At 48.8% G+C, this 19862-nt stretch overlaps 5 protein-coding genes across 5 annotated transcripts; 3 read left to right on the top strand and 2 right to left on the bottom strand.

Moving 5' to 3' along the window:
- Nucleotides 1-839: 839 nt before the first annotated feature.
- On the bottom strand, nt 840-3078 carry EJ05DRAFT_488909 (uncharacterized protein; the record flags this gene model as incomplete). The annotated part of the gene is made up of 7 exons (XM_033745753.1): nt 840-1327; nt 1674-1711; nt 2016-2244; nt 2640-2652; nt 2711-2734; nt 2764-2860; nt 2966-3078. 7 exons carry the CDS (start codon nt 3076-3078, stop codon nt 840-842), a joined length of 1002 nt encoding a protein of 333 aa, XP_033597208.1.
- Nucleotides 3079-5408: 2330 nt separating this feature from the next.
- On the top strand, nt 5409-10344 carry EJ05DRAFT_513686 (uncharacterized protein; the record flags this gene model as incomplete). Its single annotated transcript, XM_033748452.1, has 2 exons — nt 5409-5474; nt 5643-10344. 2 exons carry the CDS (start codon nt 5409-5411, stop codon nt 10131-10133), a joined length of 4557 nt encoding a protein of 1518 aa, XP_033597207.1. The 3' UTR covers nt 10134-10344.
- Nucleotides 10345-11913: 1569 nt separating this feature from the next.
- On the top strand, nt 11914-13265 carry EJ05DRAFT_540827 (uncharacterized protein; the record flags this gene model as incomplete). Its single annotated transcript, XM_033749624.1, has 3 exons — nt 11914-12008; nt 12059-12943; nt 13009-13265. The coding sequence occupies exons 1-3, from the start codon at nt 11927-11929 to the stop codon at nt 13263-13265; spliced, it is 1224 nt and encodes a 407-aa protein (XP_033597206.1). The 5' UTR covers nt 11914-11926.
- A 1657-nt stretch (nt 13266-14922) lies between these two features.
- Nucleotides 14923-16037, top strand: EJ05DRAFT_479180 (kinase-like protein). Its single transcript, XM_033744622.1, has 2 exons — nt 14923-15003; nt 15085-16037. The coding sequence occupies exons 1-2, from the start codon at nt 14976-14978 to the stop codon at nt 15906-15908; spliced, it is 852 nt and encodes a 283-aa protein (XP_033597205.1). The 5' UTR covers nt 14923-14975; the 3' UTR covers nt 15909-16037.
- Nucleotides 16038-16992: 955 nt separating this feature from the next.
- On the bottom strand, nt 16993-18765 carry EJ05DRAFT_479177 (glycoside hydrolase family 76 protein). The gene is made up of 3 exons (XM_033744621.1): nt 18632-18765; nt 18304-18566; nt 16993-18239 (listed from the first exon to the last, which is right to left on the bottom strand). Exons 1-3 carry the CDS (start codon nt 18723-18725, stop codon nt 17184-17186), a joined length of 1413 nt encoding a protein of 470 aa, XP_033597204.1. The 5' UTR covers nt 18726-18765; the 3' UTR covers nt 16993-17183.
- Between the last annotated feature and the right edge of the window lie 1097 nt (nt 18766-19862).

Raw genomic sequence — 19862 nt, 5'->3', positions numbered from 1 at the left:
GTTTGCAGAGTCGAGAAGCGGAAAACAGAAAATCAAACGACAAAAGTGCGTGTTCGTGTCAGTAAATCCATTTGGGGCGTAGACAGAGTGAACATGGACGTTGTTCATTGTGCAGCAAGTCGGTAAATTGCAACTGACAGGGTACATGCCGCACACAGCATTGCTCAGAACATTGAATTAATAAATTTCATGCCATCATATCATCAGTGACGCCTGTGCGGTAAAACCGTAGGGAATTCCGTCTGAGCCTCGATACTGTTGCGACTGCTCTTCAGCAGTTGAGTGTCTATGAATCATTTAGTGCATATTTTTGAGTGCAATTGCTGATTCTCCAGTATAATGTATTTCATAGGTTCCTACACATTCTTATTTATACATAATGAGCTCAGTGGCAATGTCTACATAGACGTTCATCACTCAGCCTCTCAGGGGCCGCTACTAAGTCCACTATCTGCCTCCATCAGGGCGACAGAGTCTCTTCCTAGGATGATGCCTAAACAACATCTATCGCCGTTGAAACTCAGGGATCTTTTCGTTCACTCCGCGCTTTTCTTACAGGGATCGTTCTGATCTGGTCGTGATGCTTCCCAATATGGTGTAAGTATCATACTCGTCCTCGCGTTGTCTCTTGAAAGCTCACCGTTCCTGGTATCTCATCCTGGCTAAGGTCTGCTCCATCTCTAGAGCCTTGAGCCGGTATTTCTCTGCCTTACGGACGCAGTGTGCATAACAAGCTTCAAGTCGTTGAATTTCAAGACGCATATCGACATCAGCCACAGGGTGGCAGTCAATCTGAGTCCTGTTATCATAGCGAGCTCCTTCAGACAGATTGAAGTATGTTAGAAGCTCGTCCCTCGGGACCCTACGATCATTCGGTGGAGATCTTGGCCTTTCTTGATTGTCTTCTTGTCTGGCAATGCGTCGGTCTGCCGGTGGAGAGCGTGAAAGTGCTTCACGGCGTCTTCGAATTGCGTTAAAATAGCTAGACTGCCTGTACGAGCCGCGACTGGGGTGATATGGACTGTTGGTGGAGCGAGTTGGGTGTCGGCGGTTCGAGGCTGCTTGGTCACTGTTCCGGACTCCTGCCATACGAGCGTTGTGGACCGCATGCTTCCTATTGCTTCGTCATGGTCGTATTCGGGTTCCATTGCCATGGGGAGGGCATTTTCGACCAGGTGAGACGAAGCACTCTTAGCTGTAGAACTCTTGATAACGGCATTAGACCACGAGGAAGAACTGGCTGCGACTGGGCCTAGCTTACACCATAGAACCTCGAACTTGTAGACTGCATCATTGTCACTAGCAAGCGTGTATGATCGAGATCTGACTTCCGAGAATTAGGAGGCAGATGAATGTTAATAGATGATGAATGAAACTAGAAGAGAATTTGAGAAAGTGGGCCTGGGTTGTTGTGAAGATATGGAGGAAGCGATCTTGTACCGTGGTCTGTCATCAACACTTTGGTAAGTGGAACTGGATTACCATACCTTGTACCCTGTACAGGTCTCGCACAAATGACATTTTGCTGAACCAAGGGATCATATGTTAATGCATGGATCTAACCTTCGAATTGTCCCTAACCTATCAACGTATTCTAAATACCTATGTTACCCTATTGGCCTACTCACATCAAAAGGAATTGTCTAATTCATGGCTTCAACGTCGAAGCTTACGGCTCTCCCTTAACTTCATATCGATTCCGACGATATATCTAAGAGAAACTAGCATAGGACATGATGATAGAGAACCATGTAAGTGATTCATCCCTATTCTACGACCGGCGAAATAACTCGGTAGTGACTTCATGAATATACATGCATAGCGAGTTATATATCCCTCTCCAATTCTCTTACCGCATCTACCAGCCGCTCGGCGTTCGAAATCTTCCCGAAGATTCTTGTCTACGTACCTGAGACAAGACACAGCTTCTATGGGCTGTCCTTTACTTTATGAATATCTTTAATATGAAAGGATATAAGCTCTAGTATGAATATATATAAATATATCTTACGCACACTGACAAAGCAGTGAGCGATACGGCAAGTGCAAGGTTGGTAGACAGTACTACATGAGTACTTTCAATGAGCCGCATGTTATTCCGGAAGCTGGCACAAGAGTTACCAACCAGGGAGTCGTTTGGAGCAAGGGCGTTAGACTGGAAAATAGAGCTTTGGCTGGCCTCGCGGAAGAGCATAAAGATTTGATCAATGAGATGCAGAAGATGACTAGTAGCTACAAGGTGATCTGTAACAAATCGAGAAAGCAATTGAAGCACAAAGGTTTTCGACAAGGCGATTGAAGAGGTGGTCCTTTGGGATGCTCGGATGGAATCACCCAAGCGTGGGAAGTCGCCTTAAGCTGCGAGAATAACCACATGATGATGGTGGTAATCCATATTCTGGCCATAAACGTGCTGAGAGAAAATGAATACTCGAAAGTGTCTACGATGGTGTTGAGTGCGCCATTGCGAGTTTCGAATTTAGGAGAACCTGATTAATGATATCTTTACATGGCTCGGCCTTGATTCTGCCTTGTAGATTGTACTTCTCGAGGGATTCTTGATCTTTGGTCCCGTAAATCCCCTAATCTACACTGTCCCTCCATGCTAATCATTTCAGCCTGATCTCACATAAACCTACAGAGCCCGAGAAGCTGGACACCCTCAAGATATGGACCTAGTAGAGGCTGCTGCTTGACAGAATTGCCTTACCTGCTTAAGCCTGTCTAAGAAGCTCTTTGCGACCATAGGTAGCTCCCACTTACCAGACACACACATGAGGTGCTGAGTGCGGCACATTGATTGAGTTGATCCGCTACAGCCTGCACACGTCTGGTGAGTCCGACACCAACGTGCATCACCCTAGATTAAAAATATAAAGAGACGGCCGTCTCTAACATGATATTAGCACTGATTTCGATATATTTCAGGATATCATCGAAGAGGCCAAGAGTGAAGCGGACTCACTCAGTGCCGTTGGCAAGCGCCCACCATAGACTGATTCCACATAGCCACCGTTTGGTATTGACCTCTTCCTGGTTGCTCGTCTTACAGGTGGAGGCTGGAGCCGGAAGCTTCATTGTTCAAGGAAAAATGATCATCAGAACGTATAGCATACGAATCTTTCTGCCAGATAGACCATAAGATGCTAATATAGCCTAAGATTTGGATCTGAGTGTCATGGATACAGTTGCACGAACGACACTACTTTGAACCAAAGTGTCAGCCAGGAATGACTACCACAAGCGAGGCGTAGTTCCACGTGTGGTCTGACATGATTCCCAGGTACAATCTTTTACAACCCACCTTTTACGAGTACATGAGTTTGCCGAATGACTATTTGATGAGTGGTTCAACGTATATTCGGGCGGGACACTTCGACTGATAATACAATCCCTGGACAGAATCATTCACCCTAGTCTGGTCTAATCACATATGGCGAGACATTGAAATGCGCTAATATAGAAATCTAGCGGATAGTCATAAACAACGGGGACCACGGTTCAAATGGCGAAGGTCACCGACAATCGTTCATGATACGTACGAGACACGAAGTGCTAAAATAGTAGTGTCCGGATTTGTAATCTGCAACCTCATATATTTAGATCACGACTGATTGAGCGATCCAGGCACATTTCAATGTCTCTCTATCTGGATTCAATAACAAAGATTGGATCTAAATGCTCTATCAACGGGATTTGCGAAGTCATCTAGCAGACTATCGTAGACACAACAGTATGAAGTATACGGTGTAAGATTATGAGAGAAACATAATCTTGCTGATGAGCATTAAACTGTCGGTATTTATGAAGAACTTAGGGAAATCGCCTTTCAGATTAGGCTAAGCTACGCGGACATGCGTTTCGTACGAACGGCTCTATGCATAAGGATACACGAGAGGTAGCCATCATTACACTAGCGTTTGAATGCGGTATTTTAATTGAGTTGTACCTGAACAGTTCATAAAACTTGTGATCTCACAAGATTCTACTCTTGGTGGTGTCAGGTATTAGAGGCGTAAATCACACTTCATGGAGCACAAGTGAGTCGAGTGAGACTTACGAGTGAATAACGCGCAGTACTTGTGAGTACGCCAGAATCATGATCGGATATCCATGAAAGAAGAGGTCTGAAATGCCTTGCATTCCGCTCTCACATTGTTGGGAAGACCTATCAGGAGTGTGCGGGACTGACGATTCGTATAAGAAATGGTCGTGGACATAAGAAGAATAAGGATAACCCGCTACATCCTATCAAACAGACTGTCATCATAGTTTCACATCGGTAAATTTCTGTGATCAACAAGGCATCTTCATCGCAAATCACGACAGAGTCTACGAAGCATTAGGCAGAGCCGTAGTTGTCCCATACTTGACAGGTAAAGTCGGCTTTAATCGCCGGTGGCAGCAGAGGTGTCGGCTTCCACAACATACATGGTCCAGTACCCACGGGAGCTCGAGAGTCGGTATTATCTCGCGTAGGCGAAGTTTCGAATAGAAACGACTTGCGAGGATCTAACAGCCGAGATTCTAAGAACTAGGTCAATTGTCTACGCAGCCACTGGCACTGATGGCTCCGCCTTTGCCAACATCTTCCAGTCTCCGTAATGTCGGACGTCCTACCCAACGACGCAGAGACCTTTGGTGACAACGGCAGCGTCGCCTAGAAGAGCTAGCAAACCGCGTCCGAGAAGAATGTCTAAGTCTCACGGCGGTTGCGCAGGTAGCTAAAGGCACAACGAACCGTGAAGAGCTCGCTCAAGACTCCACTTATGACCGCAGCAAGGTTCGTCACTTGCAGTTCTTTGAAGATTTGAGTCATGATCTTGCGAAGATTGTATGGTCAACACACTAGGTACCATTGAGTCTCTTAGGACTACAAAGAATGACTGCCAAGCGGACAGGACTTGTTATTGCTGACTCCGGAGGATGTTATCAAAGGCGAGTAGACCAATGGTAGTTTTAGATGTAGATAGATGGAGTTCTCCGTCAGAATATCTTCGTGGTTCTTAGTTTTTCCTTCCAGGCCCTGTGTGTGCGATGAAACGTTTCCTGCATGCAGCAAACGTATGTTGTCTATCATGCTTTGGTGCGCTTTACACGACGGCAATAAGTATTTCTAGTGGCGCTCGGGATAGCGAGCAGTTTGATATATGATTGTTTAAAATGTGTGGATAGCCGGCAGGTAATACTGCATCTGGGAGTATAAGAGCTGAGGTGAAGACAAATGGCGAGAGCGAGCACGCTAAGCATTGGAGATGACATTTGATTGGATATCAGTATAGATATAGCACGTGCTGTCGCGTCTATTTCGTGCCTTTTTTCTTGGTTCACGTACGCGCCTAATTAAAAATGACATACTCGGTCCACCACGTTCAAAGTCTTCATCTTTCCATGAAATTAACGCGATGATGGCCTCCCAGGCGAATACAGTATCATCAGATATTCTTTCAGCTATTCGGCATGCACTGCTTGATGTAAGTAATTCATCTCCATATGCGTATTCTATCGGCCCGACTAGGCTGCCTTATCGATTGTGCTACCTTACGGAACACCTCCCCGGGGCCGCACGCACCACCGCGATGCAAACAAAAGGCTTATGCTGCATGACAGAGTGATCAAAAGTCGACTGACAGAGTTAACAGTCGGATTCGCGGCTCTCATACGCCTCCATGCAAGTGTCTGAGCATTCGAACAATGCAGACCTGTCATCGGTTCCCAATTCCCAACCGACCTCCGCCATCGAACACTCTCCCACTGCTGTAACGCGCGCATCTAGCTCAGCGCGCCGTGCTGCTCTTTTACACACTACAGCCTCGAATTTGGCCGCCAAGCATGGTCCACCGCGGCTCAGTCTCATCAAAACGGCGCCAGCGGCGAGTCTTTCGGGCATGGTAGAAGAAACACCGAGCCAAGTGCGGAGCAAGATGTACAATTCCTTCAGTGTAATAGAAGATATCAATGGCGACACGCAGCCGATCGAGTCGCAACTGTTCCAAGACTACGCAAAATCACACGTTTCAGAAATTGCACCCTTCATTGAACCAGATGAGGTTAATTATGCGGAAGAGGATGAGAGCGACGGCGGCCCATTGTACAATGAAGACGAGGCCTTGAGCCAGGAAGCCGATCTGCCGACAAGTTGGGATGATGTGAATGGTGTTCATGTGTCCAGTTATGAACTTACGGCGGGAGAACTGAGTCCACAGGCCGAGTCTCGCATACAGCATTCCATGTCGCAAGGTTCACCGCCTAGCTCATCGCCAAAATTCGTTGTGCCAAAGACTCCGGCGATTGCAGGCCATAAAAGGAATTATGATGGAGATTTACTCCTCACGTCGGCTACAAAAACTACACCAGGGTCTGCTTTCGGAAACGCGTTTGGAAAGTCAAAGACCGGAGTGTCGCTGACGCAGATGTTCGATGCAACGCAAGCAGAAACGCCCACCGCGAATGACTTAAAATCAGACCCTATCTTTCTTCGCCCGTCGCCGAACTTTGGAGAGGCGCGATCGTCTCCTATGCAATGGCCAGCATCGTCACCTGTGAAGAAATTTGGGAGTGTTTCAGCCCGCGCGACAACAGAACCACGAGACTCCTACCTAGCCATGAAAGAGTCACAAGAGCTGCGAGAGCGTCGCAGGAGGAGAGAAGAAGAACTCGAGCGCTTGCGGTCTGACGCGGATATGGAGTCGGATGATATGCTCTCACGCGAAGAGAGATTGGCACAACGTCGAAGGCAAAGGACTGAGCTCAATAAGCAGGCTTTGCAGGAGGCTTCTCTCACGGCCCCTCAGAGGCAGACGAGCTCCCACCGCAAGACACGATCTCTCATATCGAGCGAGGCTCATTACGTGACCCCAGGTCGATCATTGAAGAGGCAGGCTACGAGACAAGTGATTGAGATTTCAGATGGGGACGATAGTTCCGTATCTTCAGAAGATGAGCTAGCAGACGACCTACCAACAAGTTCTTTTCATTCTCAGTCCGAGGAGCAAGTGCAGCGCTCTGTACAAGTTCCTATGACTTCGTCCCGACCGAAAATATCATCTGGTAAACAGCTTGAAAGCAGCCCTCCCACTACACCACCTCTCGATCGTAATAACAACGAAACACCCAGTAAGCTCTCACAGAAAGCATCACAAACCCTAAGAAGAAGAACAGTATCTGGCTCACAAACCGTGGCCGTCGCTGATTCTCAGCCTACTCGTTCGCAACAAGACGGCCTTCGAAAGCCTGCACGATTGATTGATGAGAGCTCTCTGGGTTCAAGGTCGCGAATCGGTCAATCTCAGCCATCTCTTACATCCAGTCAGGCAGATCAAGCCGCAGATCGCCTTAAAACGAAGAGCTCTTCGTTTCCGAAACCACCGCCGCTTGATAGCTCGCAGCATGTTGCCAATACTCTTGGCAGAGTGCCAAGTAGCCCACCTATATTGAACACCGAAATCTCCGTCGAAACCCAAGACTTGGTCGTTCGAGACCCGATCCTGAAATTGGACATAAACGGCAAATATGTTGACAATGTTGATCAAGTATTGACTAAGTCTCCCGTAGCAGATGACGTTGATGATGTCGACCCACTTGCAAACAACATTCCTACTGAGAAAGAATCATCTCCTGTACGACCAAGACGGAGAGCATCACAACCAATGAGAGTTAACGTCAGGGACGATGCGGTAGACGAAGCACAGCTTCTGAAAGGGATCCACCAAGACCCTACTACACCGACTGAAGCAACCATGGACTCCCATTCCAATCTTGTATCTTCCAGACCGAATGGAGAGGCTGGAACTAACAGCCATACCACAGGGCAATATCAGACCGCGCATTCCCATCTAACTGGATCCCCCAACAGGAAATCTACAGGTAGCCAGCGCCACAGCCAGCCATCTTATCTTAGCCAAAAGACTCCCCAAATCAGTCAAAAAACGCCGCAGCTCACACCATTGCGGAGCATGAAGGATATTGCCGCTGACAAGAGTCCTGGTAAAGTCGACACACAAGACATGGACTTCGACGATCTCATCTCAGCCGATACCCGGGCCTTCATCGAACTGACGTCAGCTAGCTCTCCCAAGAGGCCAACCAAAAGGAGGCGTGTCGTTTATGGAAAGAAAGGCAATGCGTGGGGTCTACCTTCTCCCCGGAAGGCAAACTTAGAGTCGCTCGTCAGATCGAAAAGTCCTCCCCGGGATGGGAGTGAGGATGTAGACACTAATCAATCTGATCAGCTTACTGTTGAGGAAGATGAGGAAATGTTCAGTTTGCCTGCTTTACCGAAAAAAACGGCTGTTCTTGTATCGCATGGTCCAGGTCGTTTGCCGACAATGAACAGGCCTGTGGTTACAGATCTAGGCTCTGGCAGTGCCGCTCGTCGTGGTAAGAAGCGCAGGCCTCCCTCGATAGCTGAGACTCCTCAATCCAAGACGGCTACTGTTTCCGATGGCGCCGACGCTCTACCGCAGACGGACGAAGTCTCGGTATTCATTCAGACTGAGCATGCAAAGCCAAATGCTCACAGTGAGCCACATAGATCGACCTCTCCTGGCGAGAACGCAGATGACAATGAGCCCGAGCTTAATATCGACGATGATAACACTCTCACACCGAACCGCGTCTTTGCGCGGTTCAATGGTGGTCCTGGTGGTAACATGAGCTACTGGCCAGCAACATGCATCGGATCAGAGGGCAAGCGTTACAAGATTCGTTTCGACGACGGTACTCAAGACCTGGTCGAAGGAATGCATGTTCGAAGTCTCGATCTTCGACATGGAGATGTGGTCAAAGTTGACGTAACAGGCATGCGGCAAAAGACGTATGTGGTCCTCGGCCTAAATGGAAGAATCACTAGTGCACAAGCAACAGACCTTAAGTCCTTTCCCCTAACAGATCGATGTGGGTACGAAAAAGTTGTGCTTGAAGTAAAGGCACGCGACAGCATCTCAGATAACAAGAAGACTAAACGCCACATCGTTGCTCTCACAAATGTTTACCTCACCAGTACTATGTGGCCCCGGTTCAAGGAACGTCTTTTTAATCCTGTCTCGGCTGCAACGTCTGGTACCACCACGGACCCACGTCCTGGTACGCCCGTCAGTGCTAGCATTTCTGCAATATCACCCCAGTCTCGCTCTCGTCGCCCAGCCAGAAACTATCAGGAGCTTACAACATCTGACGCGCTGCACCTAGCGCCAACTCCTGAGCCCACATATGACGGGATCTTCGCTGAGATGGGCTTTGGCATCACCTTCGCCTCAGGAGCGCATAAAGAGCACCGTGACACTGATCGCGAGACCCTTGAAAGATTGATTTTGTCTCAAGGCGGTCGCATCATCGGTCCAGACATGGCGTCGATGTTCAACGTTCCTGACTCTCCCACTCCTGGATCGGTACCGTTCATTCTAGAGCACAGATATGCCTCGCTCAAATTTGTGGCTGTTCTCGCGAATACTCACGGTCATCGCGCAAAGTACATACAAGCTCTCGCTCTCGGCATCCCATGTCTATCCGCTCGCTGGGCACACGACTGCGTACGTCATGCTCGAATTCTTCCGATAGGTGCGTACCTGTTGCCTGCTGGACATAGCCGACTTCTTGGCACTATACGCTCCCGCACTTTGCCTGCGCCGATTTGCTACGATCCTACGGCACCAGAGGCGTATCTGTCGAGTGTCCTGGCGCGACGTGACATGCTGCTTGACCAGAAGACCGTTCTACTCATCACAGGTAAGGCAAGCGCGGAACGTCTAGGCGCCTACAGGTTCCTGAGCTTGGCGCTAGGTGCCGTGAGCGTGGCGAGTGTCAGCGATATTAGTGAGGCTAGAAAGAAACTTCGCGGTGTCGACAGTGACGTTTCAGCACCTCGGGACGGGCCTAAGCATTTCGATTGGATTTTTGCGGACGAGCACATGGTGGATAACGCCGTGATGGCTCTTCTGGATGAACCCGATACGAGATTATCTTTAGCTCGCACTGGAGCATCGAAAGGAACTTCGAGGAAGCAAAAGCTCATGGCAGATACAACAGGCGTGCCGGAGCTACGAAGGGGCAAACTCGCAGGAAAGGTAGTCAGGGTTGCGAGCGATGAGTTCCTCAAGCAAAGTCTGATCCTAGGCGCGTTGCTGGAGGAGTAAGGAGTCAAGCATATGCATCAAGGCGGCCTATGTGGTTACATGCAGTATGGAGGTTGCTGTGTATGGATACGTAATCATTTTCGAGAAGTAATGTTTAGAGAAGTGCATGGGACAGATGAACCTGCACAGTGGAGCATTTACCACAACATATACCCTCGCATTAGATGACAGCATAGCATAGTATTCGCAGCGAAGATGAGATAAATTCTGTAGAACCATCAACTTTAGACCATAACTCAACACATTTTAGAAGTGATCAGTTCTCACATATTGTATCGATATTGACCAAGCCCTGTTCTCATACAGACATTATTCAATGACGCTATCCAAGTAACCAATTTTCCGATCTACTAACAAACATAACGAACCAATTGTATATAGTCCGCTATCCCTAATACAATACCGTCAGCGTTTAGCTTTGGTGCTTCTCACGATGCTTCCTTTCAGTCCCTTGTCAAATTCCTTCTGGTTCCCCCTTCTTCTCTAGCACTCATCACTGTATATCTGCCTAGATGTGTACCGACCTCCCTGGTCCATCTTCCTCTTGATACTAGCCTGACATTCATTCCAGGCTTGAATCACCGAATCCTTTTCCACTCACGCCAACCTCACCATCGCAAAAACAGGCATCACCAGCGCACTTCTCCAAGCACCTCGCTATATTAGCCTTGACATAAGATCGTGCAACTTGACCGCCTCTTCATAAAACATTCTTCGGGAACATTTTCCGATCAACTACCTTCAGGAACTCCCACTCTGTCTAATACACCACTCTCCAGAGGCATACGCTGCGGCTTACGCTGTCCCGGGCTTGGTGGGTTCCAGTAACGCCATCTCTCCCTCTTTTCAATGACAATTTTATGTTCTACATCACTCTATGTATCCTTCTGTTTGCCTCTGGTGTCTCTCTCCGGCTGGTCCTGTGCTTCAACTGTGTAGCCATATGCATATAGCGCAGCCCTAGCATCATTCGCTGTGATATTGATACAAGTGTGGTTTGTGTATTGATGAGATGTAATGTAGGTTCAGAAGTCGTTTGTTCTCGTTTTACGAGGTGGATTGACTGTGGAACTTAGGGGAAGTCCGAGGTTCATACAGAGGGTTGTAGAGGTTAGATGACCGGAGTTGATGCCAATATTTGTTGTAAATTTGCTGTCGAATTCGTTGAAACTGACAATTGAACGCTTGCGGGGATTCTGCTTGGCACGTACGATTTACCACCGTAGTGTTATTGTTAGTAGAGGACTCGGTACATATGGCGGACCGAGTCGTGACGTTTGATGACCAAGTTGCTGCATGTGTTGTACTACACATTTCATGGGCTTGTAGCTTGTGAACCTAACGACGCAGCGCCACGTTTCACGCTCTACAGGCATGTCGTGTGTGACTCAGAGAAAACAAAATATTGCGAACGCATTTTCTTCAACCTTTTCATCCCACAGGATTGACAACCACTCTTCAGACAACGTCTCTTGACCGCCCCATACTTTTGTCCCGCTTCCCCTGACTAGACAATTGTAGGAGCAGAGCCTACAGCAGGTCTTGAACTCTAAATCTTCGTGTACAAACGGCGCAACAGCAAAGATCTTAGTAGGTCGCCACAGAAGCTACGCACAACAGTCAGAGATAAGATACTGAACCAGCGCTCACAATCACCTTCGTGTTGCAGCAACCTCCATTAGCTCTTACGAACCGATTCAAGCATGACTTCGATATCCTCTCCCGAAGCTACTCTTGAGGCTTATATTCCTCATATTGCGGCACTGCACAGCTTTAAGTTACCGGAAGAAACAATGGCTCAGAAGGGCTATGTATTGAGATCTTTGAGTGATCGTGATCTGTTATTGAAGAGAAGGTGCGAGAAGTGCGGAGTTTGTGAGTTGTACATTAATACTCTATGATCTAATCCTAACAAGCCTCCTTAGCCTGCAAGAACGGCAACCTCCTCCCTGAGAATGTAGACCCCCATGCAAATGAAGTCATTCTTCTTCCGAACACGAAAGCCCCCTCATCGGCACCTAAGCCACACACAGCTCCACCAGAGGTAAAATTCAACGAAGTTAAGAGTCTACGAGACATCCGATGCCGATTCCATCCTGGCCACTACAGCTCTGCATCGCGAGGAAAGCCAAAGCAATGGACTTGCTGCGGACAAACCAACGGAGCAAAAGTAGCCAGCCCTTGTCGAGGCTGTAAATGGCATGTCCCCAAATCAACTAGTCTAGCAGAGCTCAGAAAAAAATTCGGATACCGCGCAACACCTCAGTTGCCGAATGACGGCAGAGCAGAATCGATTGCAGTCGCAATCGACTGTGAGATGGGCACCAGCGTTGAAGGAGATTCTGAACTCATCCGAGTCACTGTGATTGACTACTTTACTGCAGCCAGACTGCTCGATACCTTGGTCTATCCCGCCGTGCCAATGGCACATTTCAACACAAGATTCTCGGGCGTCACTCGCAAGGATATGGAATCTGCTCGACGGGAGAAGAGGTGTATAATGGGGCGAGAACGCGCCCGGGCAGCTGTCTGGAAACACGTCGGGCCAGCTACTATTGTTATCGGTCATGCCGCAAACAACGATCTCGCTGCCTTGCGATGGATACATATGCAGGTCATTGATACGCTGTTGATTGCGCAACAAATTACCAACGAAACAGTGTCGCAAACTCAGGAGGACGAGGCTGCAGAGGAGATGAGAGCTTATGACAACGATGAAGACGACGAAGAAAGAGAAGGAGGTCAAAAAAAGGGGAAGGGCCCTAACGATGTTACAGAAGATATGATAAACTCTCTAGTCAGGGATATTGGTAAGCTCTAGCCCACAATACCGCGAAAACCGCTACGAACTAACCACCCGTCTCATGAGCAGAAGGTCTGGGGGCAGACAGAGGGCCTGCACCCGCACCGAAAAAGCATGCCAAAGGAGAGGGTCCACACACTCTCAAGACTCTCTGCCGAGTACACCTTGGCAGGGAGATACAATCAAAGCAGAGTCGAGGCCATGACAGCTTTGAAGACGCTCTCGCCGCGCGAGATCTAGCACACTTCTTTGTCTCGAGCAAACTGGCTAGAGGTGATGTCGTTGGAAAAGCCCAGCCTATGTCCGCTCAAGCGGTGGCTCAAATCTGATAGAAAATTTGATTCAGAGCTCAAAGACAAGGCTCTGGGAATGCTGGATTGCATAGAACGTATGATACCAAGCTGTTCAGATGGGGTTAAAGGATTGCGGTATACATAGGAAATGAAACTAAGTTTGAACCATTCTTGACCTACGTATCTGCGCTTTGGGTATGCTTCGTGACGGCTAATGCTGGCCTTGGATCAGCTGGGCCTTACGTTTTGTGCAAATCACATACCTTAGAAGTAATGCCAATCCCTTATTGTCAACAGTGTGACGGACAGACGGGATCTAAATGAAACGTCTCAACGCTCCTAGCCCTGTAAACGGTAGCTAGAAAGGAATAAGTTATACCACGAACGGAGGGCATAGCAGTATTATCTGTACAAATTAGGCCTTGTCCTGTATACATATACTGGATATAATACTAAGTATTGATTTCTAGTCTCGTGGGTAGTCAATATCACAATTTTCCTATGAGTACCTAAGGGTTTTTTAAGCCAGGGATTCTAGTCTGTATATATTTCCTACAGCTTTATACTTACTAGTATAGAATTTTACTCTTCTAGCCCAACACTATATCTATTTAGTAGTCTATAGATCTAGATACAGAAGAAGGACAGCTATAGATAGACTTTAATTACTTTTATTCATATTCTTATCCAAGTATCCTCCATCCACGTCTATTCGGGATCGACTACTTTATCCACTAATTTCGAGTAGCAGAGTACTTTGCGTGACTTATTTACCTTTAAACCTCCTCAAGCCATGCACACTGTCGCTATCGAGCGGTACCGCAATACATCGCAAGGTGGTCCGTACAAATTATCTCCACATTGTCAACACAGCTCTACGTCATCCTGCTGCTTCAAGTGCAACATTTCTGGAGCCATGAACCAATAAATCCACCTCCCTCAGAATCAACTACCCCCAGGTATGTCCCCTACTCCTTGATACGCCACATGTGGCCGCAACTGCGTGTGAGGGAGAACCTGATACGATTTCTCAAAGCACGCACGACATTGAGCATATGAAGCCCATATCAGCCTCCCTCCCACGCCTTGAATATCGGGGTAACTGTGTCCGGGTGTACCTGATGATCACTCGAAGGACTCAGTCGTGGTCGAGAAATCTTGGGTTAGGTCACCTGGAGATCAAGTCCTTTAAAATGATTCGTTATGCGCCGCGAGCCATGTAGAAAGCCAGCGTTGAGTCGGCATAGCAATGTATCAGGAACGAGTGTCGTGATCCAGTAACATCACATCCGGTCATCGATACGGGCTACATGCACTCGCCCGCTCAATCCCTAATGATTCTTCGTACTCTGTATGATGAGATTTTACGTTTATTATAATCCATGACATATATCAGGAAAGTTGCTTTAATGTGTTCAGGGCGGCGTGGGAAATGAAAAGAACCGGGCGAGTGCATGCATACACTCCGCAGCTCTACTAGGATGAAGAATGAAGATGAAAGGTGGTAGATAGTGATATTGTAGTTAAGTAAGGATAAAATATTGGTAAGTAAAGTCTGCAAACGGAACTCAAACACTACTAATTAGAACCCAAATTTGATCCATATGAGAAACTACGCTAGTAGACCGCTAATTCTTGGCGATCGGCTTCTGATACAAAATAATAAGTGGACAACCAGTCTCCCACTCGTGAACTTCGGTCACATTCTCAGTAGCGGCGAAACTCCATAACTAGAAATAAAGTAAAATGACCTCAAAGGCATCAAATTCTCCAGGTATGAAGCTATCCCAAAGAATGCTTTTTTTCTTAAGATTCCACCTGGTAAGCTAATCTTTGATATGTACGCACTTTGCAGCCTCCTGCAGTCACACCAGCTCAGGCAGACCGAGCCTCGAGGACATGACATTTCTCCAGGGCGAGGCTGATAAAACTATCAAGGTGCAGGGGGAGGTCCTGGGAATGGGAGTGACCGGGCTTGTAGAGCGTCTCAAATCAGGAGATGTAATCAAGTCCCCCTGGATAGGGGTCCCCAACGCCGCAACCTGCAGAAACGACATGGCTATTGAGGCGCGCGTATACGAGAGACTTGGATCGCATCCCCGACTGGTACAAGTCAAGAACTGGGACTCGGCCAATCATATCTTAACGTTAGAATACATGCCCAACGGCAGTCTTAAGGAGTATATCGAGAAGCATAGGCAGGAGATATTACGGTCTCAGAGGGAGCAGTGGGTTAAGGAGGCTGCTGAGGCCGTCGACCTTCTACACTCACATCACGTCATTCAGAGTGATGTCGGGCCGCATAACTTCCTGCTTGATGGCGATCTTGGGCTCAAGATCTGTGATTTTGGTGGGGCTTCGGTGGATGGCTCGAGGCCGGAGGTCCTCCCTGGAGCACGATATAGACTGCCGGGCTTGTTTACGAAAGATCCAAAAGAAAAGGCACTTAAAGGGGACCTTTTTGGTCTGGGATCGACGATCTTCTTTATCGCCACTGGGCACGAGCCGTACGAAGAGCTGACTGACGATGATCAGATAGAGAAATTGTATCAGGATGGGAGATTTCCGGTATTGAGCGAAGTACTGTTCGCCGAGATTATTGCACTCTGTTGGAAACAGGAAGCTGAGTCGGCTAAAATGGTTCTCGAGCGTGTGATGCATTCATTGAGTACACCTTAATTACTATCAGGTATGTCTAGTTCGCTGTCCTCTACTTTATCCTTAAGTAAGAAAGAGAGAGAACGCTACTTGTACTTAACGTGGTCAATATACCATTTTCCTAGGACAAGTACTATATGAAAGCTACCCTGACTTGGCATTATGAGCGTGCCATAAATGAAGGACTACTTCAATACATATGTCCAAACTTCCAGCGTCTGTTGACTGATCTAGTTTACTACCACCAGACCGTAGAGTGTGCGCTCCCATTAGCGCTGAAAATAGTCTTCGTCCTGGTCATTGGGACACTGCCACCATGAGCGGTTGCGGTTGCGCCCAAACGCCTCGATCCCAGGTTTGGGCAGGTGGTGTTCGACTCGGCTGCAGTGGCACATTTACCAAGAAGGATTCATCGCTGTTGAAGGACATGATCAAACAAACATACGGCAAACTTTCAATATATGTACAAGAAAGGACAACAGGCAGCCGAAGCGCTGTTCACCACATAGCCATGTTCGACACGTCAACCAGCTAGTCGCCTCAAACAAACATAGAATGTTTGGTCTATTAGAGTCAACGGCGCATCTGCAGATGTCTCGTAGCCCTTTGCGTCCTTGGTGATACTGCAATGCACGCCACTATATCGTGAACGGGGGCCATAACCTAGTAGCATTTAGAAAAAGGTTCTGTAGTCCTGCTATCTATTCGGAGGTCGTGCACTGATTTACCTGTAAATCTCGACAATTGGTTTATGCTTTTATAATCGTAGTATGGGAGAAGCGCGGCTGGAGACAAGTGTCAGGAGTGACAGCCAGATAAATGGATCAGGCACGACCGATCCATAGTCCATAGTCCGACTGCCATCCAATGCCATTCAATGCCACACGCGCCCACGCTCCTAGATATAAACAGCTCACACACAACATTCCAGTCACCGAAACTAGTCTCATTCCAAAGACTGAAACTAGCTTGCATGCTTCCACAACCAAATCACAAGATTCTCTCTACAGGAAACGTGCATTCATTCATTGCTTTCTATACCAGAGACGCAAAATTCTTTATGCTAGCTCATTACGCCGCGCTGTCAGCCACGTCTATGCCGATAATTTCCCTCCGGAACTTCTTGTCTATCCCTTTCCGCCCCTCTATCCATCAATCCATCCATCTATACCAGAACAACGCCGACCAATGCCCTGATATCCATGAACCGTGTGTATGCATACACACAAATAAGAGAAAAAAAAATAAGCCCACAGGCATCTTTCGCCTTCCTCCATCTTACCCCCCCTCACTCACTCACAACGCCACCATGCCGAGAGCGCCACCAACGAACGCGACAGCGAGGGGCACTTGCAAGCTCTTTGACATTGCCGCAGCGCCGTCGCTGCTCGACGGCTCGGGAGCAGCGGTGCTGGACTGTAAGATTTCCACCGAGGTAGTCTTCGAGGGCACCGGCACCGGCTCAGGGGACTGTGTGGGCTCTAGATCGACCTGAGGCTGGGTGCGCGGGACGGCAGCACTGCCAATGAGGAGAGCCTGAACGACCTCAAGGGCGGCGAGCTGTTGGCCAACACCATAGGCGCCGTCCCAAGCGTCGGTATACCACTTTGTGCCACAGGTGACGCCGTCGGAGCCGCCGGAGCAGGAGCGCGCGGCAGCTTTAGCGGAGGCCTGGAGGAGTTTGGAGACTGCGTTTTTGGTAAAGGGTGCCAGGACGGAGGTTTTTGCCATCCAGCGGGCGAGGTAGGCCTTGAAGGACTGCTGGTCAGTGTTGCAGGTGCCGATGGGCTCGCAGCCGGCCTCGGACATGATGTCGGTTGCGTTTTCGTAGGGGGAGAAGAAAATGGAGGAGCCGGACAGCATGCAGTTTACGCGGTCTTCCCATAAGCTGCTGCCGTTGGTGTAGTTGTAGAGCGTGGCGGCGCCGTGCATGAAGATGCCGACGTTGTAGGTCCACTGTAGGTGGTTGACGTCGATGCACTTCTTGGCCGAGTCGGTGCCGTCAAAGACGGCGCATTTGTCTGTGATGAGGCCAACCTTCTCGGTCCAGTCCCAGGCTTTCTCGGCCCACTCGACGTACGTGTTGTTTCCGGTGTATCGGGCGAGTCGAGCGGCAAGCTGGAAGAAGCCGCCGTTCGAGATGGTGTTCATATATGCCCATCCGGGGTTGTAGTCGAATACTTGCCAGCGCAGGCCACCGCTACATCCAGCCGTGTCCCATCGTGCTACCTGGGTGTCAAAGGCAGCTTTGGCGACGTCGAGATACTGCGGTTGATCCTTTGGTGGAGACGGGAAATCCTGCTCAACGGCAGACATCATAGCCAGAGCCCAGAAAGCTTGATCGTCATTACCCTATTTGCAGTCGAATCAGTACAGGCCATAACCGTCGTCCCGGGGTTTCAATCTCAAGACACACCGTGCTCGTAAAGAATTTTGGGTTCATGAGGTCCCTGTTCGGACCAGACTGCGCAACCAAGGCGTTTCTCGTGTTGTCCACGTACGCGTCGTCGCCAGTGTAGGCCCAGTAATCGACCAAGCCTCCCCACATGGCACCCGCCTCCCACCAATAGTAGGGAGTTGGCAGGACTCCAACCTCATCAGCGGCGACGTCTGAGCCGCCATTCTTGTAGTAATGCGACAGTCCCTCTGCGATGGTCGAGGCAGCAGAACGAATGGAGTCTGGAAAGATGTCAGGGCGGGCCTTGAGAGGTTGTACAGCATATGCGGTATGACGGAATGCGCACCTTCACTGTTCACATCAAGATCAATTGCAATGGCGGCACCAAACACCAACGAAGCGCTCAATGCTTGGGCAGTAGATTTCCATGACGACCTCATAGCTCGCAATGCAAAGCGAGACTAAATATTAGATATTAGATCAGTGGTAGGAGGAGGCAGAGAAAGAAACACAGGGCCGCAGACATGCTATTAGAGGAAGGCTATGCAATATGTAAGTGTATGGGCATCATGGAAACTGCACGCTACATCACAAAGTGGATTATGTGGTGATTGGGAGATAGAGGAGAGCCAATACGACGTTGGGTATACCTAGGTAGCGTTGGGGGACATCCAAGATTTGGAGATTGTTGGAAGGGATGTAGGTGGGTGCCCGGTAAGACGCTAGCTTGTTTTGGTAGGGCTAGCGACAATCAACCAATGGCAGTGCGGAAACGGGCGACTACGTTAGGTTCATCGACGGGCGCGGGTGGCTGGCGCTATCGAACTTTGAACTTCGGCCGCCATCACTTTTAACGAACTTCAAACTTCTTTGCGGGCAACAGGCATTGAGGAATAGCAACAAGTCGACGCGACGGACATCGTAGAGTAGAGTAGTAAGAGGCGTGGTAGAAAGCCCTTGCTTCGCTGCTCCTCAGCTGAGTGAAGCCTTGCCCATCTCACGACACCAATAAATAATCTCCTTTTTGCTGCACCACCGTTTGCGGTCCTTCTTGCAGCTCCGATTCCCCTGACGATCTAGGCCGGCAATGGCCAGGACTGCAGGCCAAAAATAGCCAGGGCGAGGCGAGATAATGCATACATAATAGTGCGTTTATGCCCTCTTCCGGGCTGGCTGGGGGCTGGGGCGTCGGGGCGACCGGATGGCGCTGTCGTCCCACCGGAAACCATAGCCGAGACGCGAGAACACCGACAGCTTACTGGTAGCAGTAGTAATTCTGATACAGTAGATGGTAGACCGTACGTAGTAGTAACAATAGTAAGAGTAGCAGTACTAGTAGCTGTGGCTTCGGATGCAACGCCCGCCGCAGCTACACACATGATTTCCATCCGCTGTTCCGCTGCCAACTCGTCTTGGATAATCATACACAGACAGACATAATTGATTGTCAAATCGTGTTGTTCTTTGCGATGATGACGATGCCAATAATTCCCGGACGCAAAAGTCGGTACTCGAGGATCCGCATCTATACCCACCCTCCACCCATCATCTACCATCTCCGCAGTTTTCAACATCGT

The sequence above is a fragment of the Pseudovirgaria hyperparasitica genome (assembly GCF_010093815.1).
Source record: "Pseudovirgaria hyperparasitica strain CBS 121739 unplaced genomic scaffold EJ05scaffold_15, whole genome shotgun sequence".
NCBI lineage: Eukaryota > Fungi > Ascomycota > Dothideomycetes > Acrospermales > Acrospermaceae > Pseudovirgaria > Pseudovirgaria hyperparasitica.
This window is presented reverse-complemented; position numbering and strand designations above follow the sequence as displayed.